This window comes from Chlamydotis macqueenii, chromosome 1, assembly GCF_036417535.1.
Source record: "Chlamydotis macqueenii isolate bChlMac1 chromosome 1, bChlMac1.mat, whole genome shotgun sequence".
NCBI lineage: Eukaryota > Metazoa > Chordata > Aves > Otidiformes > Otididae > Chlamydotis > Chlamydotis macqueenii.
In genome coordinates, this window is record NC_141556.1 from 87108533 (window position 1) to 87134146 (window position 25614).

Sequence of the window (25614 nt, forward strand, 5' to 3'; positions counted from 1 at the left end):
GCAGTTACGATTAGTTACCATATGTTTAAGAAGAAAAAAGAAAAAATAAACCAAATTTGTTTGAAATAGCCTACTTTTATTAATAATAAAAAAGAAAAACAAATAATTTAGTATGAATTGGCATATAAATGCTATTGTTAGAAGACCATGGTACGAAATAGTTAAGTTCTCACATAGAGTCTAGAAACTTAGACCCATACTGATTGGCATTTCAGAAACAGGCACCCATCACTGCTCAGGGAAGAGGCATGTGTGAGCAGAAGGGACTTTGCTCAGTAATGTTTTGTTGGACATTTGTAGGTCTAGGAAAGATCATACAATCATAGAATGGTTAGGGTTGGAAGGGACCTTCAAAGGTCATCTAGTCCAACCCCCCTGCAAGGATCAGGGACATCTTCGGCTACATCAGGTTGCTCAGAGCCTCATCCAACCTGGCCTTGAATGTTTCCAGGGATGGGGCATCAACTACCTCTCTGGGCAACCTGTTCCGGTGTTATACCACTCTCGTGACAAAAAAAAAAAATTCCTAATATCTAATCTATATCTACCTCCATCTATTTTAAAACCATTACCCCTTGTCCTGTCACAAGAGGCCCTACTGAAGATAGACTTAGAAGATGAGAGGAAGGGGCAAAAAGGCAGCAGGAGGGAGAGCTTGAACAAACTATTGGTATGTGGCCCAGACAAAAACTTACAAATATGAATCTATGCCTTTAATTGACTCTTAGAGGCAAAAAAATGCTGAGCAAGTCTATTTTGCTCTATTGGACTGCTTTTATTTCTGTGTCTGCAAACAATGCTGGAGGGTCTTGTGTGCAACAGGTTGTCAGTCAATCCCATACTAGGGGCTACTGGTTTAGGTGGGAGTTCTGTGTATGGGATTGGGGGCTCACATTTAACACTGTGAGCATGAAAGCCAATTTCTTACCTATATCTGGTGAAGGTGTATTCTTCAATCGCTGTGGGATGCGTTATGAAACCACGGACACTTCTGGTTGATTGTGGATGGCGCTAACACACATGGAAAATAAGTTGATTGGTCACAGCCAACACGACTTCACTAAGGGCAAATTGTGCCTAGACAATTTGGTGGCCTTTTATGATGGGGTTACATTGTTGATGGACAAAGGAAGAGCAACTGATGTCGTCTACCTGGACTTGTGCAAAGCATTTGACACTATCCCACACAATGTCCTTGTCTCTAAACTGGAGAGATGTGAATTTGATGGATGGGCTGCTTGAAGGATAAGGAATTGGCTGGATGGTCACACTTAAAGTGTTGCGGTCAATGACTTGATGTGCAAATGGAGACTGGTGATGAGTGGTGTTCCTCAGGGGTCCATGTTGGGCCTGGCCCTGTTCAGCATCTTTGTTGGTGACATGGACAGTGGGATAGAGTGCACCCTCAGCAAGTTTGCTGATGACACCAAACTGTGTGGTGCAGTCGACACGCTGGAAGGGAGGGATGCCTTCCAGAGGGACCTTGACAGGCTGGAGAGGCAGGCTTGTGCAAACCTCATGAAGTTCAACCAGGCCAAGTGCAAGGGCCTGCGTGTGAATTGGGGCAATCCCGAGCACAAATAAAGACTGGACAGAGAATAGATTGAGAGCAGCCCTGAGGAGGACTTGAGGGTGTTGGTTGATGGGAAGCTCAATGTGAATTAGCCAATGTGTGCTTGCAGCCCAGAAAGCCAATTGCATCCTGAGCTGCATCAAGAGGAGCATGGCCAGCAGGCCGAGGGACGTGATTGTCCCCCTTTATTCTGCTCTCATGAGACCCCCCTCTGGAGTACTGTGTTCAGCTCTGTGGGCCTCAACTGAAGAAGGACATAGACCTGTGGAGGACCACAAAAATGATCAGAAGACTGAAACACCTCTCCTATGAGGACAGGGTGAGAGCATTGTGATTGTTCAGCCTGGAGAAGAGAAGGCTCCAGGGAGACCTTATAGTGACTTTCCAGTGCCTCAAGGGGACCTACAAGAAAGCTGGAGAGGGACTTTTGACAAGGACATGAGGCGTGCCGTGCTCGACCTTGTGCTTACCAACAGGGAGGGACTGGTGAGGGATGTGAAACCGACGGACAGCCTTGGCTGCAGTGACCACGACACGGTGGAGTTCAAGATCCACGGGGCAGCAAGGAAACTACACGGCAAGCTCTCAGACCTAGACTTCAGGAAGGTGGACTTTGGCCTCTTCGGGGACCTGATGGGCCAAGTGCCATGGGAGGCGGCCCTGAAGGGAAGAGGGGCCCAGGAAAGCTCAGCAGACCTCTTCCAAGCTCAGCAGAGGTGCATCCTGATGAAGAACAAGTCGGGCAAAAAGGCCAGGAGGCCTGCATGGATGAGCAAGGAGCTCCTGGATCAACTGAAAGTAAAGAAGGTAGCCTACAGAGGGTGGAAACAGAGACAGGTAGCCTGGGAGGTCTACAAAGAGGCTGTGCGAGTGGCCAGGGATCAGGTGAGGAAGGCCAAAGCCCTGACAGAACTGAATCTGGCCAGGGATATAAAAAACGACAAGAAGAGCTTCTATAGGTTTGTAGCGGACAAAAGAATGTCCAAGGAAAATGTAGGCCCTCTCCGGAAAGAAACTGGTGTCCTGGTTACCCAGGACATGGAGAAGGCTGAGGTTCTCAATGACTTTTTTGCCTCAGTCTTCACCGACAAGAGTTCTTGTCCCACCACCCAAGCTGTAGAAGACGCAAGCAGGGACTGCGAGGATGAAGAACTGCCCATTGTACTCGAAGAGCAGGTTTGGGATCATCTGAGGAACTTAAAGGTGCACAAGTCCATGGGTCCTGATGAGATCCATCCTCGGGTCCTGAGGGAACTGGCAGATGAAGTTGCCAAGCTACTGGCCGTCATATTTGAGAAATCGTGGTGGTCTGGTGAGGTCCCCGATGACTGGAAGAGAGGGAACATAACCCCCATTTTTAAAAAAGGTAATAAGGAAGACCCGGGTAACTACAGGCCGGTCAGCCTCACCTCTGTGCCTGGCAAGGTCGTGGAGCAGATTCTCCTGGAAACCATGCTAAGGCACATGGAGAGCAAGGTGGTGATGGGTGACAGCCAACATGGCTTCCCCAAGGGCAGATCGTGCCTGACCAATTTGGTGGCCTTCTATGACGGGGTGACAGCATTGGTGGACAAGGGACGAGCAACGGATATCATCTACCCAGATTTGTGCAAAGCTTTTGACACTGTCCCGCATGACATCCTTCTCTCTAAACTAGAGAGACATGGGTTTGATGGACGGACCACTCAGTGGATAAGGAGTTGGCTGGATGGCCGCACTCACAGAGTGGTGGTCAATGGCTCCACGTCCAAGTGGAGACTGGTCACGAGTGGCGTCCCTCAGGGGTCCGTGTTGGGCCCGGCCCTGTTCAACATCTTTGTCGGCGACATGGACAGTGGGATAGAGTGCACCCTCAGCAAGTTCGCTGATGACACCAAGCTGTGTAGTGCCGTGGACATGCTGGAAGGGAGGGATGCCTTCCAGAGGGACCTTGACAGGCTGGAGAGGTGGGCCTGTGCCAACCTCATGAAGATCAACCAGGCCAAGTGCAAGGGCCTGCACCTGCGTCGTGGCAATCCCAGGCACAAATACAGGCTGGGCGGGGAATGGATTGAGAGCAGCCCTGAGGAGAAGGACTTGGGAGTGCTAGTGGATGAGAAGCTCAACATGAGCAGGCAATGCATCCTTGCGGCCCAGAAGGCCAACCGCATCCTGGGCTGCATCAAGAGAAGCGTGGCCAGCAGGTCGAGGGAGGTGATTCTGCCCCTCTACTCTGCCCTGGTGAGACCCCACCTGGAGTACTGTGTCCGTTTCTGGAGTCCCCAACATAAGAAGGACATGGACCAGTTGGAGAGGGTCCAGAGGAGGGCCACAAAGATGATAAGAGGGCTGGAGCACCTTTCCTATGAGGACAGGTTGAGAGAGTTGGGGCTGTTCAGCCTGGAGAAGACAAGGCTCTGGGGAGACCTGATAGCAGTCTTCCAGTACCTCAAGGGGGCCTACAAGAAAGATGGGGAGAGGCTGTTTAGTAGGGCCTGTTGCGATAGGACAAGGAGTAACGGTTTTAAAATAGAGGGGGGTAGATTTAGATTGGATATTAGGAAAAATTTTCTTACAATGCGAGTTGTAGAACACTGGCACAGGTTTCCCAGAGAGGTGGTGGATGCCCCATCCCTGGAAACATTCAAGGCCAGGTTGGATCAGACTCTGAGTAATTTCATCTAGTCAGGGATGTCCCTGATCCTTGCAGTGGGGTTGGACTAGATGACCTTTGAAGTTCCCTTCCAACCCTAATCATTCTGTGATTCTATGACACGTAGTGATAGGACAAGGGGGTAATGGTTTTAAACTGGAAGAGAGTAAATTTAGATTAGACGTAAGGAGGAAATTCTTTACTGTGAGGATGACGGGGCATTGGAACAGGTTGCCGAGAGAAGTTGTGGATGCCCCATCCCTGAAAGTGTTCAAGGCCAGAGTGGATGGGGCTTTGAGCAACCTGATCTTGTAGAAGGTGTCCCTGCCTGGGGCAGAGGGGTTGGAAATAGATGATCTTTAAAGGTCCATTCCAAGTCAAACCGTTTTGTGATTGTGTTCCTGCAGTCCTAGCCTTTCTGCTCCATCTTGAGATGCGTCTATTGGATGGCAAAAGTCATCATGGACTTTTGCATTTCCATGGCCCTTCTTCCACGGTTCTGTGCAGAGAACTCAATGAAAAAGGTTGTTTAAAGTTGTATTTTTGAACATATTTTCTTGAGAGCTGGAAAACAGTTATTCTTGTTCCCAACATACTGCTTTACCCTGATGTGGATGCTTGAATGTACTTCTGAGATCTAGATATCTATGGATGATTGTACAGCGGTATCTGAACTTTTTTTCTGGAGTGGGAAGGCCAACAACACACCAGTCCATCCCCAATACCAGTCCATCCACATGCAATGCATTCTCTTCACCCGATGCCAATTATAGAATATGAGAGCTTACTGATGTGGTTATCACTGTGTTTAAGTTAGAAGGTTTTTATTTTTGGAAACGATTACAAGAGGAGCTTTCAGGATTTCCTGAGGCTATGTATCCATGTTCATTCAAACACCTTGTGTATTTGAAAATGTTATCAATGTGGTTTAAATAAAGGAACAGAAATTACTTTGAGTGCCATAGCAGTATAACAAATTCCAACTTTACATCAGAAATACCTTGTCAGCTAATACTCAAGTTAGTCTTTGTGTTGTGGTCTGGTTTGCATAGTTTTGTGATAAATTGACTGTCACATTACACTTACGAAAGCGTGCAAAGCTAAGCACACGCTGTTGCTCTACTCAAAGTAACCTCCATTTCAACATAAGCAGTGGTATTTGTCACTTGCTGAAGGTGTTAAACCTTACAGTACTTGCACACTGTGATGAATTTGTTTCCTGAGAGTTATAGGTATGCCTGCTGGCCAGTTTGTCAAAGGATGTCTTTAAATCTTACAAAAGATAGTGTGTCCCGATCTGTACTTGAGTATTCCTGTATTCCTAACAGACACCACTGACTTAAGCCTTTCCATGTCAGTTTAAGTTAATTAAGCAGATGCATGGCTATTTTTGAAGAAATTAGTTGGTGATTACTTTGTCAGACTGTTGTGTTTAATTTTTATTATTTGGGGAAAGAAATCTCTGAAAATTGAATTAAGCTTGCATGTAAGTATTGGTCATTTAGGTGTGTAAAAGAAAAACAATGAGGGTGATGACTTCATTCAGTTATTGTTATGCTTAAGGAGAAAAAAAAACTCTAAACATGTAAAAATCAGAAATTAATGAATAGAAACAACCAAGAAGGAACACTGTGCTGTAGAGATCCCATTATGGATGAAAAGCACATTAAAAAAATAGCTTAACTTGTTAGGAGACTACTATCATTAAATTGCTAATCATATCATATCATTATTGTCCTGTTTTGTAGATTACGGGTATGAACGGTGAAATTGGACTACTTTATTAGTGGATAGGAAGTTTTATACGCGCCATGAAAATAAATAAACCCATGGTAATTGTTCCTTTCCTCTAGAAACAAAGACCTCTGCCTACTAAGGGCAACAGCTTAGGTTAGGATGGCCTAAGAAGGTCAAGGCTGACACGGGCAGTGGCTCAACACCTCTTCGTCCTGTCTTCCTTGTACAAGCTGATGAGTCACTCGCCAATCAATCAAAATTGCTGCTCTTTCAAGTGAATGGAGTTTTATGGTAAAGCACCGTTGATTTTTATTTGGCTTTAAATGCTCCACTTTAAATGGTGACAACTGAGTAATCCATTAGCACCCCATAGTGTGGGTCCATGCAGGCAGTGAGGTGAAGTGAACATCTTGGGCCTGCGGCTTTGTCAGTCGAGCCAAGCCAGGGCATCCCTGCTTATGAGTCAATGCTTGCAGTGACTCTAGGTAGCTTCCGTAATTGCAGAACTTTGAACTTTTCAGTGGTGAAAGTTGGGAAGTACAAGGCATTACTGCAAATACAAATTGTTTTATCTTGCATATGCTTTTTAAAAACGCTTCTGTCCTAGAATTCCTAATAGCTTTTTGAAGCTGAATGTCTCTCTGTCCTTTTTTTTTTGTGTGTCAAAGTACAGTTGCTTGTGTTCAGGTTAGGAAAGCAGATGAGAAGGTTTTTTTTTTTCTATCTTTAGTCGTCTTTTCTCCCCAGAAGCCAAACCGTGTTAGAATCCTGATGCTTTGAAAGAGAAGTGTGATCCTCTTTGTAGCGGTTAATTCCGTGCTCATTTTGATTATTCTTTTTGCTCTCATCTTTGAGGTAACTTTGCTTTGCTGCTGCTTGGGTTATTTTCTCATGGTCGTGATGTTTAAGAAAAGTAATGAAATAATCACCTGTAATATAAATCCTTTTTGTGTTTAGGAAACTCACAGATGGGTGCTACCATAGTAGATGCATTGGATACTCTTTATATCATGGGGCTTCACGATGAATTCAGAGAAGGACAAGAGTGGATTGACAAAAATCTTGATTTCAGTGTGGTGAGTAGAGCGTCCTCTAATATTTCTTCTAGTCCTTTTCAAAGTGTTCCTCTTGTGGGGAGACAGAAGATGTCTTTCAGCTGGAACTTAAAAAAAAACTTATGCCTCAAAGTACCAGAAGTTTAGATATAAGCTTTAGTGAAGTTCTCTGTGTTTAACTTTGTTTTGAAAAAAAGCCTACCCCAACCCTTTTGCACTTTAAGTATATATTGTATATTCAACATACAAATTATAGTTGGGTAATGGAAAAAAGGGAAGGTGTTCACTAAGAACCAACAAGGCCTCACAAATGAAGGCAAAAGATGAGACTTTACAAGCTGATGTTAGTTGGAAATAACTGAGCTGTGAAAGATAATTTCCTCCCAAACCATGGTATAGAAGTTACTTAACAATACAATCTCTTCTCCCATGTCTTTAAGATGTTTTAACATGAAGAATGCTGCTTGAGTTATCTTAGTTTGCCTACAGGTTCTGAATCTATCAGAAGAATTTCCCACCTGGTCATACAGCATCTGACATTCTTCATGTGTGCAGAGTTTGGAAGTGTTAAATTGAACAAATGGCTCTATATTATCCTCATTGATTAGTGTTCTTGTTAGTAATTTTAGGAGTGTGACAGACTCTGACAGAATTTGTATTGCAATGTTTAGACTTTGCCCTATGATTCTAGAAATAATTTTCCGTTCAGTAAAGCACAAAATGAAACATAGGTATACAGTCAGAATTGAGCAGATACTTGCTGTTGTTTTTGTTATTTCCTACATTCCAGAAGTGATTTGTTTGGATTTTTTTCCTTTTTTTTTTTTATACATTGACTGTCTGGCAGACATAAAAGAAATTCTACTCTCTGGGTTTTTTTCAGTTAGCGCCAGATAATTATTCATTCTAAAAATGAAGACCCTAAATATGTCAGAGACAGTGTAGACATAATGGTATCATCATGACGATGAACTAAATTACTCCCATAGCTTTTGTCTGGTCTGAGGCAACTTCAGTATAAATTTACAGAATTAATCTAGGATTTGGGTGAAATAAATTTATGTAATGCTCTGGGATTCAATTACAGCTTCCTCTGTATCAAAAAAACATTTTTGAAAGTTAATGAGTTGTCTTATATATACCAGACTTGAGTAGCTTCCTTATGTGGTTTGAAGTTTATAAATAAATACGTAAATTTGTTACTCTTAGATTTTTTTTTTTTAACTGGGAAATACAAATCATCGATTTCCCTCTGCACTGTACCATTGCTTGTGTAATTAATGACTTTAATAGGTATTAAGTGGAATTGTATGCTAGGTTGTTGATATTTTTTTTTTTTGTATCACCTGTAGGTGAGTAAGAATACATCTTTTACTAAAAAACCTATATTTGGGAGTGTTTCAAGCTTAGACTTCTGATCATCGGTGCTATTTGAGGAAATCTTTAAAGTATTCATATAATCTTTCTGAAATAGATAAATACACTTGGCACATCTTTGGATACAAGCCAAATGCATGATACAACTGCAGGTGCTATAGGAATAGTGTAAAAGGAAAGATATACCTATAAATATAATTTCAATTATGTGCTAATTGATGGGGCAACTTATACAGTGTACATGCTAGTGACTTTTCTGGATAAAAGGGAAGGCTCCCTTATCTCAAAATCTTTTAATAAAACTACACTTCTGTGTCTAATGGGTTGAATGAATAGAAGTTCATGGGGGAGACAGGTGGGGTGTATGCAGGCAAAGGAGTGAATGGGGTGCAGAGGGAGGCAGAAAGATGCTAAAACTAGCTAGTTCCTCTTAATTTTTCAGTGGGTTAAATGAGTGAACACATACCAGTGAATTTAGCCCAAGGATATTAATGTGGAGGAAGGCAGTAAAATAGCTTATTCTCTTGAGTTTCTCAGTGGTCTTGCAGTACTTGTTATTATAATATTAAATATGTAAAGGCTATTCTGAGACAGAGACTATGTTAAAATGGAGGTCTGAATTTGAAGTTGCACATTGGTAATTCAGGTTAAGAAAGCACATTATAGGAATTCTCTATTATTCTACTTTATCCTCTAAACTCAAAAGATTTGGAGTTATACTTAAATGTAAGAGAAAAGATGCTGAATTGTGGAAATGTACAGTCCTCACCTTCTTGCCCACCATCCCCAAACAACTTTAATTGCACTTTGTGGTGATAGTGTGATTAAAGAGTAGGAGAAAAACTAATTTGATTTTTAAAAAATCCGTTGAAGTTGCAACTAGAATTATCATTCAATGTCATGAAGATGTACACAGGAATTTCAATATGGATCTAGATACTGAAACAGTATGAACCCTGGCATGGTATTGGTTTAGTGTATGTACTTACCTTTATCTGGATGATTTTCTTTTTTTTTCCTTGATTACAGAGTTGGTTGATTATTTACTCTTTCTTCCTGTTCTAGAATTCTGAAGTGTCTGTTTTTGAGGTCAATATTCGCTTCATTGGTGGTCTTCTAGCAGCATACTACCTTTCAGGACAGGAGGTAAGGAGATTGGAAGGTGTCTGTGAAGTTTAATGGATTCTAGCAAATGTTGCATATGAAAAATTTTCTAGAATCTTGGTTTCTCATTAGTTTGCAAACTAATTCTATAGTGTAAGTTGTACAAAGTAATGAAATTCTTAGAGTGTGGAATCTTTACAGCTTGTTTCTTAAAGGTCTCAGCCAGTTTAGGACTCTCTGTTAGAAATTTGAAGCGCTGCTTTTATCAAGATGTTTTCAAAAGATTCCACTCAAGTAAACATTGGCCTGAAATGTCAAGTCACTAGCTTCTCATGACAACAATAACTTGTTTTGATATTCTGCAACTCTATGAAGGCAGAAATAATAGTTTTGTCACTTGTCCTGCAAGACTGCAGGTTTGCTTCACAAAAGCGCTACGCAATCTTCTTACCATTTTTTCAGTGATAAAGGCAGAAATATCAAGCCAGTTTCATCGTACTCTTGAAACTTCTATTAAGAAATCAGAGACTTATACTTCTGACCACTTATGCACAGAACATGCTTGGATTGAAAGGATACACATACTCAGACTCGCAACCGTGGACTCCTTTGGTCTAGCAGTAATGTTGCTGTCACCTCTTCCTTCATAGATTTTAACAACACTGGAGCCTGACCCAACCTTCCGATTAAGTCATAGCTCTTCTAATGTCTTATTAGCTACCTATCATTTGATCTGTTGCTAGTGTCTTTGATTTGTTTGTTTTTATTCTTTATTTTTCGTGGCCATTCTGTAGCCTACTACCTAAAATGTTAGGCAATGACTGTGATATAGTTGATAACATAAGAAAGTAGAAATGAAATGGTCCATATACCTGCTTTGGAGTAAACATTGAGTATGGCAGCTTAGAATGAAAATCAGCCTTATGTGAATTAAAATAAACCAAAAAAAACCCCCAGACCCCAGCAACAGCGGCAGCAAAAACCCAAACACAAAAAACACCAACATTTGGGGGGGGGGGGAAGCGGGGGCTGCATTTAAGACTCAAGTATTTGTCTTCTTTCATGCATCATCCTGGCACAATACCAGTTTTTGTCCTTAATTATGAATCCATGTGGTTTGTAGTTTTGAATGATACCTGTCAAGGCACTATTAGCATTTTCCCTAGGACAGTATGTTCATTGATGTTTATTCCAAGTTAATTCCCTAGACTTACTGTGTAAGTATGTTTTGTGTTCTTTATGGTTATCTTTAACTTCTTATCCAACACTAGTAAAATAAAGTATTTTTATATCACTCTGTTGTGTATAATAGCATCAGGATAGAAATGGTTATTGAGAGAGTATCATGTGTATGCAGCAATCAGAACAAGATAAAGCACTTGCATTTCACAAAGAAAGGATGGTTGGAAGTTACGCTTTTATTATTAGATTGGAGCTGTCTGTTCATAGTCTTCTAAAGTTTCTTTCCAGGGAGATTCCTCTATTACGTGGTAATCAGCCATATTGTATAGCTGGTTTCTCAGGATGTGACTCTGGAATTATTTCATCTCCCATGGTGTCTATCCAGTTCCCTGATTTAAGACTTTTTTCAAGGTAATCGTATTTGCTTGCTTTTTCTCTGGATAACATGAGGTTTTCTCTTCACTGCATATGCTGGTATTGGTAAATTCTTTTTTTTTTTCAACACATATTATCTAATCAATCTTTATTTGGTATATGATTGATTATATGTTCTTCCACCTCTTCTAGTAATCTTTGTGGATCTCAGTCTTTTTGGGTATCAGGATAGCTGATATTGATTTCTGAGGAAGGATAGGAGGGCCACTTTGTAATATCTCTGCCTGTCCAAAACAGTCTCAACTCCTGGCACAAAAAATCAACAGCCAAGCAAGCAGTAAGAATGAATGACACCGGACAGAAAAGAGCTGGCTGATCTTTCTGCATTAACGCTGAAACAACAAAGCTTGCCAACAGATCACAGCTAAAAGCTGCAGCAGAAGTTACAAAATAGATCCGTGACAAGTGTGCCTAAATGTTGAATCTGTGAGAGTAGGCTGCCAAGAGACCAGTAATTACAATGTTCTCTAGGCTTAGGACAGTAAAAGGTTTGTCAGAACTTGATGTAGCACACCACACTGGAATCTTCAGCAGAAATGGGATTTTCTTGTGATGTGCTGAATCAAATGGTCAAATCCAAATGTGATTTCCATTATTATTTCCCCACACCTGGTTAGCAAAGGAGCCATAAGCACAATGAAGATGTCGTAGACCAACAATGCGTGCAGAAACAAGCTGCAGTTCTTCATGTTGGCTATGTGAACTTCTTTGAGCTCATAAAGGCACATGGAGATTCCTGGAGCATCTTACAGGATCCAGGCCCATTGCTTCTCATTTCTGAAGATCATCCAAAAGATGTCATTGAAGATGCTGAACCCTGCTAGGAGCAGTTTCTTCACTTCCAAGCCTTGCTGAAGACACTGTAAATTAACTTTCTGCTCTCCAAATGGGAGTTTGTTCAAGGAAGGAGAGAGACAGCTGTAGAGCCCAAATAGTGCATATATGCAGAATAATCCTGTAATTAAACACACTGAATGATCATAGGAGCAATAAAGCATAAGCAAGATGAAGGGTAATATGTTTTTTTTGCAGATAAAGAAGATACCAGAGTTGATTGCTGTGTGTTCAAAATCTGGAGGTTTTTTTACAGTTTTGTTTGATGAATTGCTGTAGTTTCCTCTCTATGGCTCCTGCCTAATAGCCTCCAGCAGTGACTACCCACTGCTAGAATGAATGTGATGCTCATATTACATGCCAAATATCTATCCAGCTTCTTGAAGAACAGATAGGTAAAGCTGAAATTTTTGAGCAAATAGACAGGAACAGTAATGTCTTCACAGTGATTCAAATCATAGACATGTCCACTGTCTGTGGATACTGTGGCACCTCCCCTGAGGGTCAGTAATCCTTGAGTACCATTTATTCCTTCAAGTGCAAAGTTGCAGTTGCCCTTTCTCTCTGAGGCAATTCTAGTGATGAGGCCCCTGTCATCACCATTGTCCTCGCCAAAAGAAGGAAGGGAGAAACATAAGGCCCAGAAGGTGAACGAATATAGTTGTGATGGGACTGGAACCAGCCAGGTTGGCTATCCCTGCTCTTCAGGAAGCATTTCCAGTGAGAAGGGACTAGGAAGCAGTAATCTCCTCCCATCTCTGGGGTAACTTTGAGTCCAGTTTATTGAGTCAGCATTTGCAGAAGAAACAAGAACATCAGGAGCAGAAGAAGCAGTGCCATCATCTTCAAGGTATTCTCTATGCTGTGGGACCTCTTCTTACTTATTACTTGCTTCAGTAAAGTTTCTGTCTTTCTAAGTGGCTTCCTTGTTACATAGCAAGTCCTAGCCAAACAGAAGTGAGCCCCATCTGCTGATTGTTACAGAGTTATCTGCATCTCCTCAGCTGAAGGAGCCTCCTATGCTCTGCATACCAAGTCTCCCCCTTCCCTGTGGCTACAGTCTCACCCTTGTCTGTGACATCCTGTGGCTCACCATGGTGGCAAGCCCTGATTGCTGTGGACACCTTCTGGGGCTTGGTGTCACCCAGGAGGAGTTGGTAAACTCCTTCAAATAGTAACTTTTCTCATAGTCACTCTGCCCTTCTCATGGCTGTGTGAATTGGAAGATGAAGTCCTTTGATATCAGACTTCCAGTAATAAATCTAATTTCAGTTTGTAGTAGCTTCATAAACTTTCAGCCTTGGTTAAGGATTTTGGTGTTTCCCATCTGTGTTCCTGGCATACTTTATTTTTCTGCTCTCTCATGTTGTGTATGTTTGAAGTTGAGCGAGATCCTGTGTATATGGAGAGCAGGAAACAAAATCCTCTGATGTCAAGAGAAAGTACCTGAAGCAAGCATATCCAGGTACTTGCTGGACCATTTGTGTCTCCAAGTAGGAGAAGGCAGGATGCAAAATGCAGATCATTGTCAGGAGGCTGAAGAGATATAGTTAACCCAGACTAAGAGAGTCAGAGGAACATGGTGTCACGTGCATTTCTTTTGTTCCACTGCAGACTTTCTTTCAGGTACCTAGATTTTATCCAAATCATGATGAATCCTTTAAGTGTGTGTGTTTTCCTTGTCTTTCTGAGCTTTGCCTTTGGGAAGTTTGACTCTTTCAGCCTGAATAACTTGGGGCAGTAGAGAATGTATGTAAGTGAAACTTTGATTTGAATGATTTTAAACGTGACATCACTTTTTGTAGTTAATGTTTGGCATAATCTTCATTGTTTCTTTCTGTATAGATGAGGGCTTTATTTACATGTTTTTGTACTATTTCTTCTTTAATGCTCGTTTCAGTGGGTAACCCAGTTTTTCTTCTGATCTTCAAGAAGGCATTGCTTATTTTGATATGCTTGCTCTGTGGAGGTTTGTTTTTTTTAATTGTATCACAGGCTCTAAAATCCGTGTTCCAAGGTGGTTGTTTTGGGTATGAGTTTCCCCAAAGAAGTGTGGGTGCTGACTGTAGTAGAGTGTTACAGCCACTCCTCTGTGCCAGATCTGAGATGGTTGGTAGGTCACAGAGTGCTTAGGAAGTATTGTTCTGTCCTGCAAATGCATGAAATGCAACCCCAACCAGAGGGCAGATCACAAGGGAAGAGTGAGTTGTCACTCATGCTTTCTGTGCAGGATCCTTGGCAGGTGTGTCTAAAACCTGTCTTTTACGCACCCAGCATGATCCTTCTGTTCTTAATCTTTTCTATAAATTTATACTGGCCATGTGCCCCATAAATGTTTGTTCATGGAAGTTTGCAGTATTCTTGTGAGAGTACATGTTATCATGCTAATTTCAGACATCAGCAATTGAGTAGTGGTTAGGCTTCAGGATATAACGCTGGAGATATTCACTGGATTTGGGGTGCTTCAGTGAGCAGAAGTATAACTGTACCTTTTCTCAGCAGTTAGCACTCTTGAGAGCCTATGACCCTCATTTACAGTCTTTAAAGCTGCTGAGAATTCAACACGTTTTCTGAAGCAAGGTGGACCAGAAAAAGGAATGCCATAGCTAGCGGTGAAAAAAAATCTGAGAACTCAGATTTAGCTCTCTTGACTAGCATCGTAGAGGAACGCTGTAATAAAACCAAAGATTGAGCCCATGGCTTCTGGGTTCCTCACCACAAAAGTTTAGCTGCAGCAGGATTTGGGAATTGTTTCCAGTTAGTAAGTAGGTTCTAGGTTGTAAAGAAAGCCAAATGACTGAGAATGAGGATTAGTAGGTGATACTTACATGCTTTGCCCGGAGCTCATTTGCTAGAATCCGTAAAGAGATTTTTAAGATGTGCAGGAGTAAGCCCATCTTGCCTTTGGAGTAACTAAGCACCTTAACTGGTATGAAGAACATTTGTCTGTGGAGAGAGTGCACAGGGTACCTGTTGAGCACTTGCTTTTTTCCATGAAGTGGAGCTTTACAAGTCATTAAAGCTGGTGTGACTGCTAGGGGCAAGTAAAACATTCCTGCTAGCAGTAATATGTGGAATGATAGAAGCCCAGAGATGGATAGAGGGTCAGTTGTTGTGCAGAATATATGGCTGTGTTTGGGAAACGGCATCAAGTAAGGAAGACAATGTGAATATTGTTCGAATGGCTGTTGTGTGGTAGTGGCAGGAGGACGCTTACACCGTTATGACAAATTGTTCTTGTCTGCTGCTGATTTATTAATATAATAATAAGGATAGCTCATTGTTTTATTTTTGTTGAACAAAGTTATTTATGGTATTTGCAATATAGCAAAAAGGATAATGATTTACTGTGTTTACCTTTGCCAGCCTTAGATACAAAGCAGTTCCTTTACAGGATTGTCTTTCTCATTTTTATAAATACCGTCAAAATGACATATCTTTCTGGGCAAGATAATAATATAATTCGCATGGATAAATCCAGCCTGAAATCTGTCGTTTAAAATAGAGAGCGAGGGCTGTTAAGTATGTGATACTCTGTTAACAGGTAATCAAACTAATCCTTTCCAGGAAACTGACAGGCAGCATCTCTCCTCTTCAGGAAGACTCCTCAGTAAGATTATGCTGCATATAGGAATGGATATCTCCAATAACTGACCTAAAAATATAAAGTATAGGTCTTCAGTAAGCAAAACAATGTAATTTTTGAACTGGTTTCACAGAAGACTTGACTGTACCCATGAAGGGGCTTATCTACATTAAGTTTCCAATGGTTTAAAATCTCAGAAGAGGTAACAGCATTGTGTATGTCCTGTCCAATAAAGATGAGATTTCAGTTTGTTGCCAGGAGATGAGCTGCTTATTCACAAGTGGTTGTGACAGCTCACTGTTCTCAAACAGGACATAGCCTGGAAAAAAAAAATCTTTTTTTTTTCTTGAATTTTAAAGCATTGTCACATATTGAGCATTGCCACTGCTCCCTGCAGTGCAGATTATAATCCTTGTGCAGTTTCTGTCTGCCAGGCTTGTACTGAACGTTTTGTTGACTGGCAGATGCACAATTTATTGCCGCATCTTGGTACCATGCAGCTCCCGAAGAGGAAGAAAGGAGGGGAAAACTGACTTCCTTTCAGTTTTTTCCTGTAAGCCTAGTTTGAAATAGATTTATCTGTTGGTAGAAAATATTTTGAACTAGTGGAAATAAAGGACAAGCTGTTTTAGCAATAGAAAATACAATAACTGTGCAGTAATAGCCACTCTTAAAACTCACTCTTTGGTCTTGTTCTTGTAGAAGGCTATAAAAGCTAAGAAAAATAGATAATTTGTAACTACTCACATGCTGTGTGTCTCCTGATGACCGTTTCTGTTAGTTTTTGATTGCCTCTGCAGTAGCACAACAGTCATACTAATGCTGGTGGGCACCAGTGACAGCAAGCACAGTATCTTACTTGTTATTTTTCCAGATGCTCATTTATTGGCATTACTGTTGACACAGTAACACACTAATTTCTACCCACTGAGTTTTTCTATTTTCTGTCCTCCTATGTTAGTGTCTACAGTGAGGGTTTTTGTGCCTGATCTGATTGAGAAAGGAAGTATGGCATTCTTTTTCTTCAAGTGAAAACACAGTTTTTCCAGTAGGAGTTTTTTTCGTGTTGAAACAAAACAAAAATACAACTCCAGATAGCACTTTAAAACCAGGCATCTTTGCCTGGTTTTGCCTTTTAGAACTTGTTTTCATTCCATGCTAACTATTATGTTTCCCTCTTAAAAATTAGTTTGAATAAAGAGGGTAGATTCAGATTAGACATTAGGAAGAAATTTTTTACAGTGAGGGTGGTGGAACACTGGAACAAGTTGCCCAGAGAGGTGGTAGATGCCCTGTCTGTGGAAATGTTCAGGGCCAGGCTGGAGGGGGCTCTGACCAACCTTATCTACTTGAAGATGTCTCTGCTTGCTGCAGGGAGGTTGGACTAGATGTCCCTTCCAACCCAAACTATTCTGTGATTCTATTAAAAAGTGTTTAGACAAGAACAGGTACTGTGAGAGAAAAATGAAATAAATACATGCTACAGATGCTACAAAGAAACTGCTGAGGAAAACCGCTAAAAACTAGCAAGAACACTAGCCAAAGTCATGTTGCCTCTAATGATGCGTTCCCCTATCCCATGATAAAGATGGTGAACTTCTAGTCTCCATCCCAGAAATTCAGTTAATGGAAAATAAGAGTTCATCAGTATAGTAGTGATTTGAAAATAAAAGTATTCTCATAAGAATTTACAGCTGACTGTAGATTTGCTCATGTTGAAATGGCAAGTAAATAGAAAACTCTGGAGCAATTTAATCAATTGGTTGACGTGGCCTGTATAAACAAAGTCCATTTTAATGTTGCCAAAAGTGTAGATGTCAGACTGTGAGTTGTAAGAAGAAAACAACAGCCCATGTTGGCCAGACCAACCTGGGAACAGAACAAGGGGAATATGTTTTGAGTAGCTGTGGCTTCAAGAATATGTGGAACTTGCAAAAGGCAAGCAGCTCAGTTGAAACTTTTGGTATGAAATAACGTGGCAAAAGACCTGTGAGCATTTGCATTTATAAACAGTTTTGAATACGAGGAGGAATTTATTTCTTTTGAAGTCACTAATAAGGAGTTGCTGTTGGTATGCTGTAAATGTGTTTATAATCACGTTCTTAAAAGGATGTGTAAAAGCAGTGAAAGTGTAGAAAAATCACAAAAAGACAGAGGACTGATAGTTATGTTTCCTGGACACATGAATAGTCAGTATGTTGCATATGACTCAGTCCAGGTATGTCTCTGGAATAAATGTTTCACTTTAATACTGCTTATTGACAGAAACATGAAAGTGGTTTGGTAATTATGCTTTATTTTATACAGAAGATCAAATTGTTGCTCTGAGTCTTTTTGATTTTTGTTTTTATGGCATAAAAGAATAAAATTGTTGTCTTATTTCTGGTACGAGGATCTATAAATTACGTTGCAGGAGTTTAGGGTGTTTATCTTATCATTTTTCAAAATAAAGGTCCATTTTTTCAAGTACCTTGCAGAATTTATGCAACTGAAAATTTGGTGCTTACTAATTCATTGTTTATGGCTTTTGTTTGTTGAAACTGAAAATGTGTTTGTCAATAACTTTCTGTCAGAACTTGGTCCTAATATGTGTATTAACTGTAGATAAGATACATATGTCTGAATCTGTGAAAGCAAGTCAGTTCATCCATTTAAAAAAAAAAAAAACTAAAAAAAAACCAAACCACAAAACACTATTTACTCACTTTCATCAAGTACAGCGTAATGAAATGTATTTTGCATTTGATGTTGTGTAAAGGATATGTTTTTTGAGGATGTAAAAGCTATGTGATATTTTAAATTATTTTTTTCTAGACTGTGATTTTTACATTGTAATCTGTTACATCATACCAATGGGAGGAGGGAGGTTGTGTGTATAAGGAGTGCACATAGTGTGAAACTATATGTAATTTCATCTCTGTTTAACTTTTTTGTGAAGGCAAATACAGTCTAAAGGGGACTGAGCAATTTCTGGCAAAGTCTAAAGGGGAAATCAAGATTAATTTAAAATTGAAAGCTTGGCAGCACATTCAAGAGAAACAGGAGACAGATGAATAACTGAGAAAGTAGAAATTGATACAATGTATCAAGAGCTGAAGGACAAAAAAGATGACGTGGCCGAGGAAAACATAAAGGACATGAGTGTAGAACATGTTAGGAGCAGGTGTTACCAAAAAAAAAAGCCAGTGTCAAGAGAGATTAATAATCTGAGAAGGTAGATAATTTTTATAGCATGAGAAGAATTCTTGTAAGACTTGTAAGTATAGCACAAACAACTTAATTACTTGACTTCAGAACTACTTCTTAGGGCTTCTAATACACATTTTCCTTATGAAAAAACCACAGAGACTGATTCATCAGTTGGGTTGGGACCTTTAGGAACGTAATACAATCTGTTACTCAAGTCAGTAGAACAACTGGTAGTAGCAAAATACCAAGAATCACTGGTTAATTAAAAAAAAAAAAAATCCCAAGATTAATTTTTACCATTTGCTTTACCTGCGTGTATTTGGCTACAAAGGCATTTTGAGAGGCTGAGATATTAGGGTCAATTCTAGGTCTGAAGACTATGTTCTGGAGATGAGAAAGCATTCTTCCCCTGTCAGATTCCCCAAGGTGTTCCTCGTGCTTCTGTTCACAACTGCACTCTTGGCACTCCCTTCATGGTCCCTTGTTATGTCTTCTCTGCTTTAGCTCTCCATTTATTCCCTATCCTTCCTCCTGATGCCTTTTGTTTCTTGCCTTCAGCTCCTATTTGTGCTTTCTTCTTTTAACAACTTCTCCCTTGTACTTCACCTTGTATGAGGTGGGGGACTGGAAACCCTCTCTTTTACCGATTTTACTTCCCTGCAGGCAAAGCTCTGTGCTGATCTTGTGTCTCTTGATGGCTCTTCTGTTTGATTTCCTGATGGCCACTCAGATTTTATCCTTCTCTTTATCCATTCCCTTTTTCCAGCCTTTCTAAATCAATCTACTTTCTTGCTGCCAGCAAATAGTGGGGGAACATTTAAGCCAGATGCCAGACGTTGTTTGTGCTCTCACATTTGGTTCCCTGTGCTGCTTTCAGCAAGAAGAAGTCATCTGAAAGGAGAGTCTTTTAAAAGCCTGCTTATATCCTTGGAGCATGCTTAGGCATGAGTGAGTGTGTTTGGTATGTTGTGCAAATTCAAGATTGTTGCTTCTAGTCCTGAAACAATTTATTTACAATGGTAACTAATTTGGCAGGTTGATACTGCTTGTGCAGGGAAACTTTACAGTTAGGAAGTCAGAGATATGAAAACAAGGAAAGATAAAGCAGTAAAATTGCCTGGGCTGAAAGCAACTTTCTAATAATAATAAAAGATAAAATTAACTCAAAACTGCCATGACTTTTTGGCTCAGGCGGGATGAGAAACAGCACATTGTATCTTCCTGGAATGATCAGATCAACGAGGCATTTATATGCCAGATTTTCATTGCATTTATTTTGAATTTTAAGTTCTCTGTGATGTTGGCTGACTGGTATAAAGTGGCTCAGATTTGAAGGCCGTTTAAAAATGGAGAATGTGGTAACTTTTCTACTCAGATATGCATGAAACCTATGCCAAGGAAGTTGATACAGCTAATGAAGTGAACAGAAATTACGCAGTTTAACTGAGGTATTATTAGCCAGTGTCAGGTAGTTTAAATGTGATTAGCTGGTTGTCCAGTGCATGCCAAATTTTTAAGTTTTGATCTTTTAGAGCAAAAATTTCAACTATTTCTAATAAGCTAATATATGCACAAACTTTCTCATGTAGATTTTTCGAAAATACCAATAGTGTGAAAACAGTGAATATTTCATGAGATCCTAAGATGCCTCAGTCAACAGTAACTACATTCCTCACATCTGTTGTCCAGGAAAGCAGCTTTGGAAAACTTTAAAAGATAAAGATAGTATCACTCAAGAATTCTGTTTGCAAATCTTTCCCTGCTGGTGGTAGAAAACCACCATAGTAATTATTATCTTTTATCTAAGAAGCAGCACTTGAACATGTAATTGCTAATTTGTAAAATGTGAATAGGGAAAGTTGTAGTCAACCAGATAATATCTGTCTTATTTGTATTTAACTGATGCAGTTTAAGTATTTTTCTGTGTTTATTTTTCTGCTCCTTTATAGACTGGAGATTGTAGCTAAACAATGTGATCAGATAGGCATCATAATGTTTTTCAGTACAACTCTAACTTAGGAACTACCACTAGGACAATTTTCCTAGATTGTCTAGTCCATACGTATAGGTTGATAGAGTGGGATAGTTTCTTGCCATCTCTTTTGCCAGTGCTTTACCTGTCCCTGTATTCAATATTTTAAAAAAACAAAACAAAACATGACCTTTATTTTTATCTCAGAGCAGTCTAGAGTCTCTAGGAAAAAGCAGATCTGGAGATCTGTGTGTATGAATGGACCTATGCAGTCCGTTGGGCTTTACTGAGCTTTTTGTTTCAGAAGTAGAATGCAGAGCACAATTACAGCCTTTTTCCTTGAAGTCAGGACAATTCTGGTACACTGCATTAGAGATTTTTACAAGCTGAATCTCTAGACAGAGATACTAGGGATAGCAAGGCTTGTGTAGCCATGATTTTTAGATCAGAAGCAACTTATGTCACCTAATTTCATGCATCATCTGAAACTGGACAGCCTTTCTTGCTTTCCTACCATACCTTCAAGCTGTCGACAAAAGCATAACTTTTGGGGAGATATCCAGTGTGATTTTCTTTTATAAAAGTATCTGTAGAAGTCTCACATGTGGTGTCATTGGCTAAACAAAATGTCAGCCTAGTCCACATTTTGAAAACTAAGGGACTACCAGAAAATCTCTTTACAAAAGCATTTTTCTTTTAGTGAAAAAAAAAAACCCACCCAAAACTACTTGCTAAATCTCACATGAACATGGATTTACATTCTCTAGGACCAATTTTAGATATGATGTATCTCTTCAGTCATCACTCTCAAACATCTATAAAACACAGCTGAGGTGCTCTCGCACTCTTAATTCATACTGTGATAGCTGAAATATTACCAGAATCTTACTGCCTCTCCTTCATCTCACAAGATGCCTTTGTAATTAAATCCATGGAATTTGTTAGAAGCAAATATGTAAAGAGGGAGTCATTAATTTCTTGGTAGCAGGATGGCCCCCACTTGCATGGGGAATGCCTTAGGAACTCTGTAAAAGCTAGGAGTTCCCAGTCTTCGAGGGGAAAGTTGTTTTAGAAGTTAGAGCTATTCATCTGGCATACAGACATCTTCCTGTGCAGTAAGGCTTATATATTAATAGGGAACAAAACAATGCCTATTAAGCTAGTTATCTTTTTGTGTGTGTGTGTGACAATGCTGCTTATCTTGATTTTTCAGTAGTAAATCATACCACGAGCCTCTGTCTCTACTCATGCAGAAAGTCCTGTCAGACAAGTTGAGCTTTAAATGGGTATTTACTTACAGAAGGGTGGTGAAGAGTTCACTACTGCAGACTGAACTCTGAGGGTAGAAAGATAACTACTTTAGATTGGTCCAGGAAATACCAAATATTTCCCTCAAGTGTCTGAGTCTAGTATTGCTGTCAGATGCTCTTTTTTTTTTCTTTATTCAGTAATTAGATAGGTCTGCCTCATCATCTTCATGCTTAGCATTCAAAGGAAACATTTGCAGCATTTGGTAGTAATGGTAGCACTGACGGTGAGAGTACTACGTTTTTGTGAACGTATGCAGTGGATCTGTTTTTTAAAGGATCAAAAGTTATTGAACCCACAGAGCCAGCCACATTTCATGACCATGAATACTCACTAGTTAACAACTATCAGATTAAGTGGAAGTCTGGTATTCATTACTGTTGAAGAAGAATGACTGAAAGAGTGATCTATGCACATAAATAAAAGAGATTACGTATATAAAACATCTATAATCCTCCTCAGAGTTAGTAACAGAGGATGTTTGAGGCTGTTTACCATTCACAGTGCTGGGAGTGAAAGCCTAACAGCAATATTAGCATAATATAATCTTCAGAGAATTACAGCCATACATCTCAGCAGTCACTGGATACATCAATAAGGCTTTTGAAGAATCGTCTTAATCTTTAAGGCCTTTTCTGCTCAATGTTTTGGCCTTAGTTGGATTAATAGGCTCAGGAGCAAGCTTTCATGTTGTGGGGTGAGTGGAAGATTTGGTATGTTACACATCAATGTAATGGATGAAAATGACCCGGACCCTCACAGCTGGACTGCTGTACAGAGTAGTATGTAGATACTAATTGATGTTTTCATCTTAATGAGGGATCTGATTTGGGGTTTAGGTTTTGCTTTTTCTGTTGGTGTTCACTCTCTCTCCTTCTAGCTGTAAACAGCTTGATTTATATTTGATAGGAGGGAAAAAAAATCCTTCCATTGCTTTAGAGCATTAGCCTATCAAAGGCTGTGTAAATTGATGGATTTAGAGTATTAGATTTTGCCGTGTAAAAAACTTCTCCGAATCTATGGTGGCTTCTGAAACTTTTCTGAAAAAAATATCCATGTTTTGAGAATGGACAGAACAACTACCCTGGGATTAATACACATGCTTACCTAGAATAGTATTTTTGCGTCTTCAAAACAGGATTCCTTGCTAGAGCTGTTACGGGATCTTTGCTTTAAGAAGACTCTAATTGGTTACCTCTACATCTTAAGGCTACTACATGCTGAATTATATAGTAATGCAAGTGCACATTGTCCTGGTTTTGGCAGGGATGGAGTCAATTTTTTCTCTCAGTAGCCATGTGTTTTGGATTTTGGATGTGAAGAATGTTGATAAACACACTGATGATATGAGTCATTGCTAATGAGACCAAGGACACTGTCTGGCTTTCCAGGTCTCACTGATGTGCAGGTGCAGGAAGCTGGGAGAAAGACAGAATAATTGACCCAAACTAGCCAAAGAGAGTATTCCATGCCATAAATGTCATGCTCAGTATGTAAGTGGGGGCTGCCCAGAGGGAAAGGCCAGGGCGGGGAGTGGGTGGCACATCTATTTTCCATCTCTCTCTCTTGCTGGCATTGTTCCCTCTACCTTGCTGGCTTCCTTTCGCTCCTTTGCTTGCTGCTCAGTTTTGTTTCTGTGATCACTGCTCAGGATGGGCTGTATCGGTCATTGGGACATTGGGTGGTGAGAAATTGTGCATTGTTCATTTTGTATGTATTAATATACTTATATTTTTAATTATTGTAGTTTTCCTTTGCTTTTTTTTAGTAAACTGTCTTTGTCTCAACCGACAAGTTTTCCTTCCTTCCCAGTTCTTTCCCCTATCCTGCTTGGGGAGCAAAAGGGGGAGTGAGAAACTGTATGGTGACTCGGGCTAAACCACCACGCACATTTAAAAAAAAGATTGAGTTATCCTGCAGGAGCAGCACTTCTTTGAGACTTGTTGTCTTTGTGCTTTCTGTGACTCCCTCTCTGTTATAGGGTCTTATACTTTGGAGCTTGTGCTTAGCAAAGAAACTTTGGTGTGGATGGTCTTCGTGATTTATGCACCAATTGCAAAGGTGCTGTGTGGGTTTACAGAGTTAAGTACAAGACCCCAAGCGAGACAAAACATTTTCCTCTTACGTGTATGAAGTGTGCACAAGCCATTTGATTAATTGGCAGTATGGCTGGAAGAGTTCTTAGTTATTCTTCTGTTCCCTGGCAGAGTCAAATCATGTCAGGCTTCGTAGTTGCAGATGTAGTACAGTGCATTTTTAAAAGCTGTAGTGATGATTATGTTGCAGTCACAGTCATATTTCATTATTACTTATCACCAACTTTTTCCTAATAACTGACTTAATTTCCCTTGCTCCATTTTGTGTTCTCCATCTCTATGGAAAAAGTTATTTCTTTTTCCTTGTATTAGCCTTTTATATACTGAGAAGTCATTATCTTGTTCTCTGTGGAACATCTTTTTCTCTGGACTAAACCTCAATTCTTTTACTGTTTTCTAATGAGCTCTATTTTCAAGGCATCCATTCATGTTTTTGTTCTTCTCTGTTTTTCTGCCTGTATGTTTCTTGGAATGCATTGCATGTCAGCAGGGAACTGCCAAGGCGGAAATAGAATCTGTCGGTTCAACCTGTTTTAAAAAAAAATAAAAATACTTACTGTATGGTAAGTGACCATGTTGTCTGATGCCAGCACATTATTTAAAAGCAAGAGCCTAATGCATTTACTTCTGCTCTTATGATAAGGCTGAAACTTACCAAAAAAAGTTGCCTTAATGAGCTCAGCAGAGCACTCTGGTCATGTCTGCTGAAATGGCTTGGCACGGTGATTGCCTTGCTTTAACTGTCCTTGTTTAGATTCATGCACATTTAGGTCAGCTTAACCTTTACTTTATACACTCTTACTAAAAACTGCACCCAGTACTGTAGTTTGTTCCCCAAATCATCATAGTACATTTTAAATTGATTAAAAGCTGGATAGCATTATGTAAATAGTTAGCCATTAAGAATATTCTTCTAGTGAGGATGTTTCTAGGGATGTTCTCCTATCAAATATTCTTACCCTAATGTTTCAGTATCTTTTGTTAATGAATAAGACAATAATGCGTAACACTCTCAGAGGGCGCAGGATCCAAAAAGCTGATGCTAAACAAATTCATGCCACAAATGTCTTTCTGAACTATGTACTATTTAACTGGAAGTTGCCATTCTGTTCTGGATTAGGTGTTCAAGCTTGTCTGCACTAAAGAGGAACTCCCTTCAGATGACTCCCTGTGTGTAGTTCTGTCTGATCTTGACCCATGTAATACTTAAAAATCTAAAAGTTCAGCATGAATTTTTGACACATATTTATCCTATGCAAATCAGGTAGTTTATATGTAACTGGGCCAAGATAGAGCTTCTAGTTCCCTAGTTCCCTTCAGGGTTTACTTTTCCTCAGTTACTGTAGACTCCACCTGTATTATACTTCTTACTTATACTATGCCTTTGTATTTTGATTTGGTCCTTTATTCAAGGTCAGAGTGTTATCTGAATTTTACTGCTAAATTTCTGCATATTTTCTCAAAGACTGTCTCTTGTCAGTGTCTTTGTTAAAAATCATTCAAACCGTATTGCTTCTGTTACTTCACAATTCTA

The 25614-nt window shown here is 39.9% G+C and overlaps 1 protein-coding gene across 1 annotated transcript in view; it reads left to right on the plus strand.

Moving 5' to 3' along the window:
* The window catches only part of MAN1A2 (mannosidase alpha class 1A member 2), a 144283-nt gene that overhangs the window by 63426 nt on the left and 55243 nt on the right, over nucleotides 1–25614 (plus strand). The window contains exons 4-5 of the mRNA XM_086759953.1: nucleotides 6900–7018; nucleotides 9440–9520. Of these exons, the coding sequence (XP_086616079.1) occupies nucleotides 6900–7018; nucleotides 9440–9520 (200 nt within the window). The remainder of the gene's footprint in view (nucleotides 1–6899; nucleotides 7019–9439; nucleotides 9521–25614) is intronic.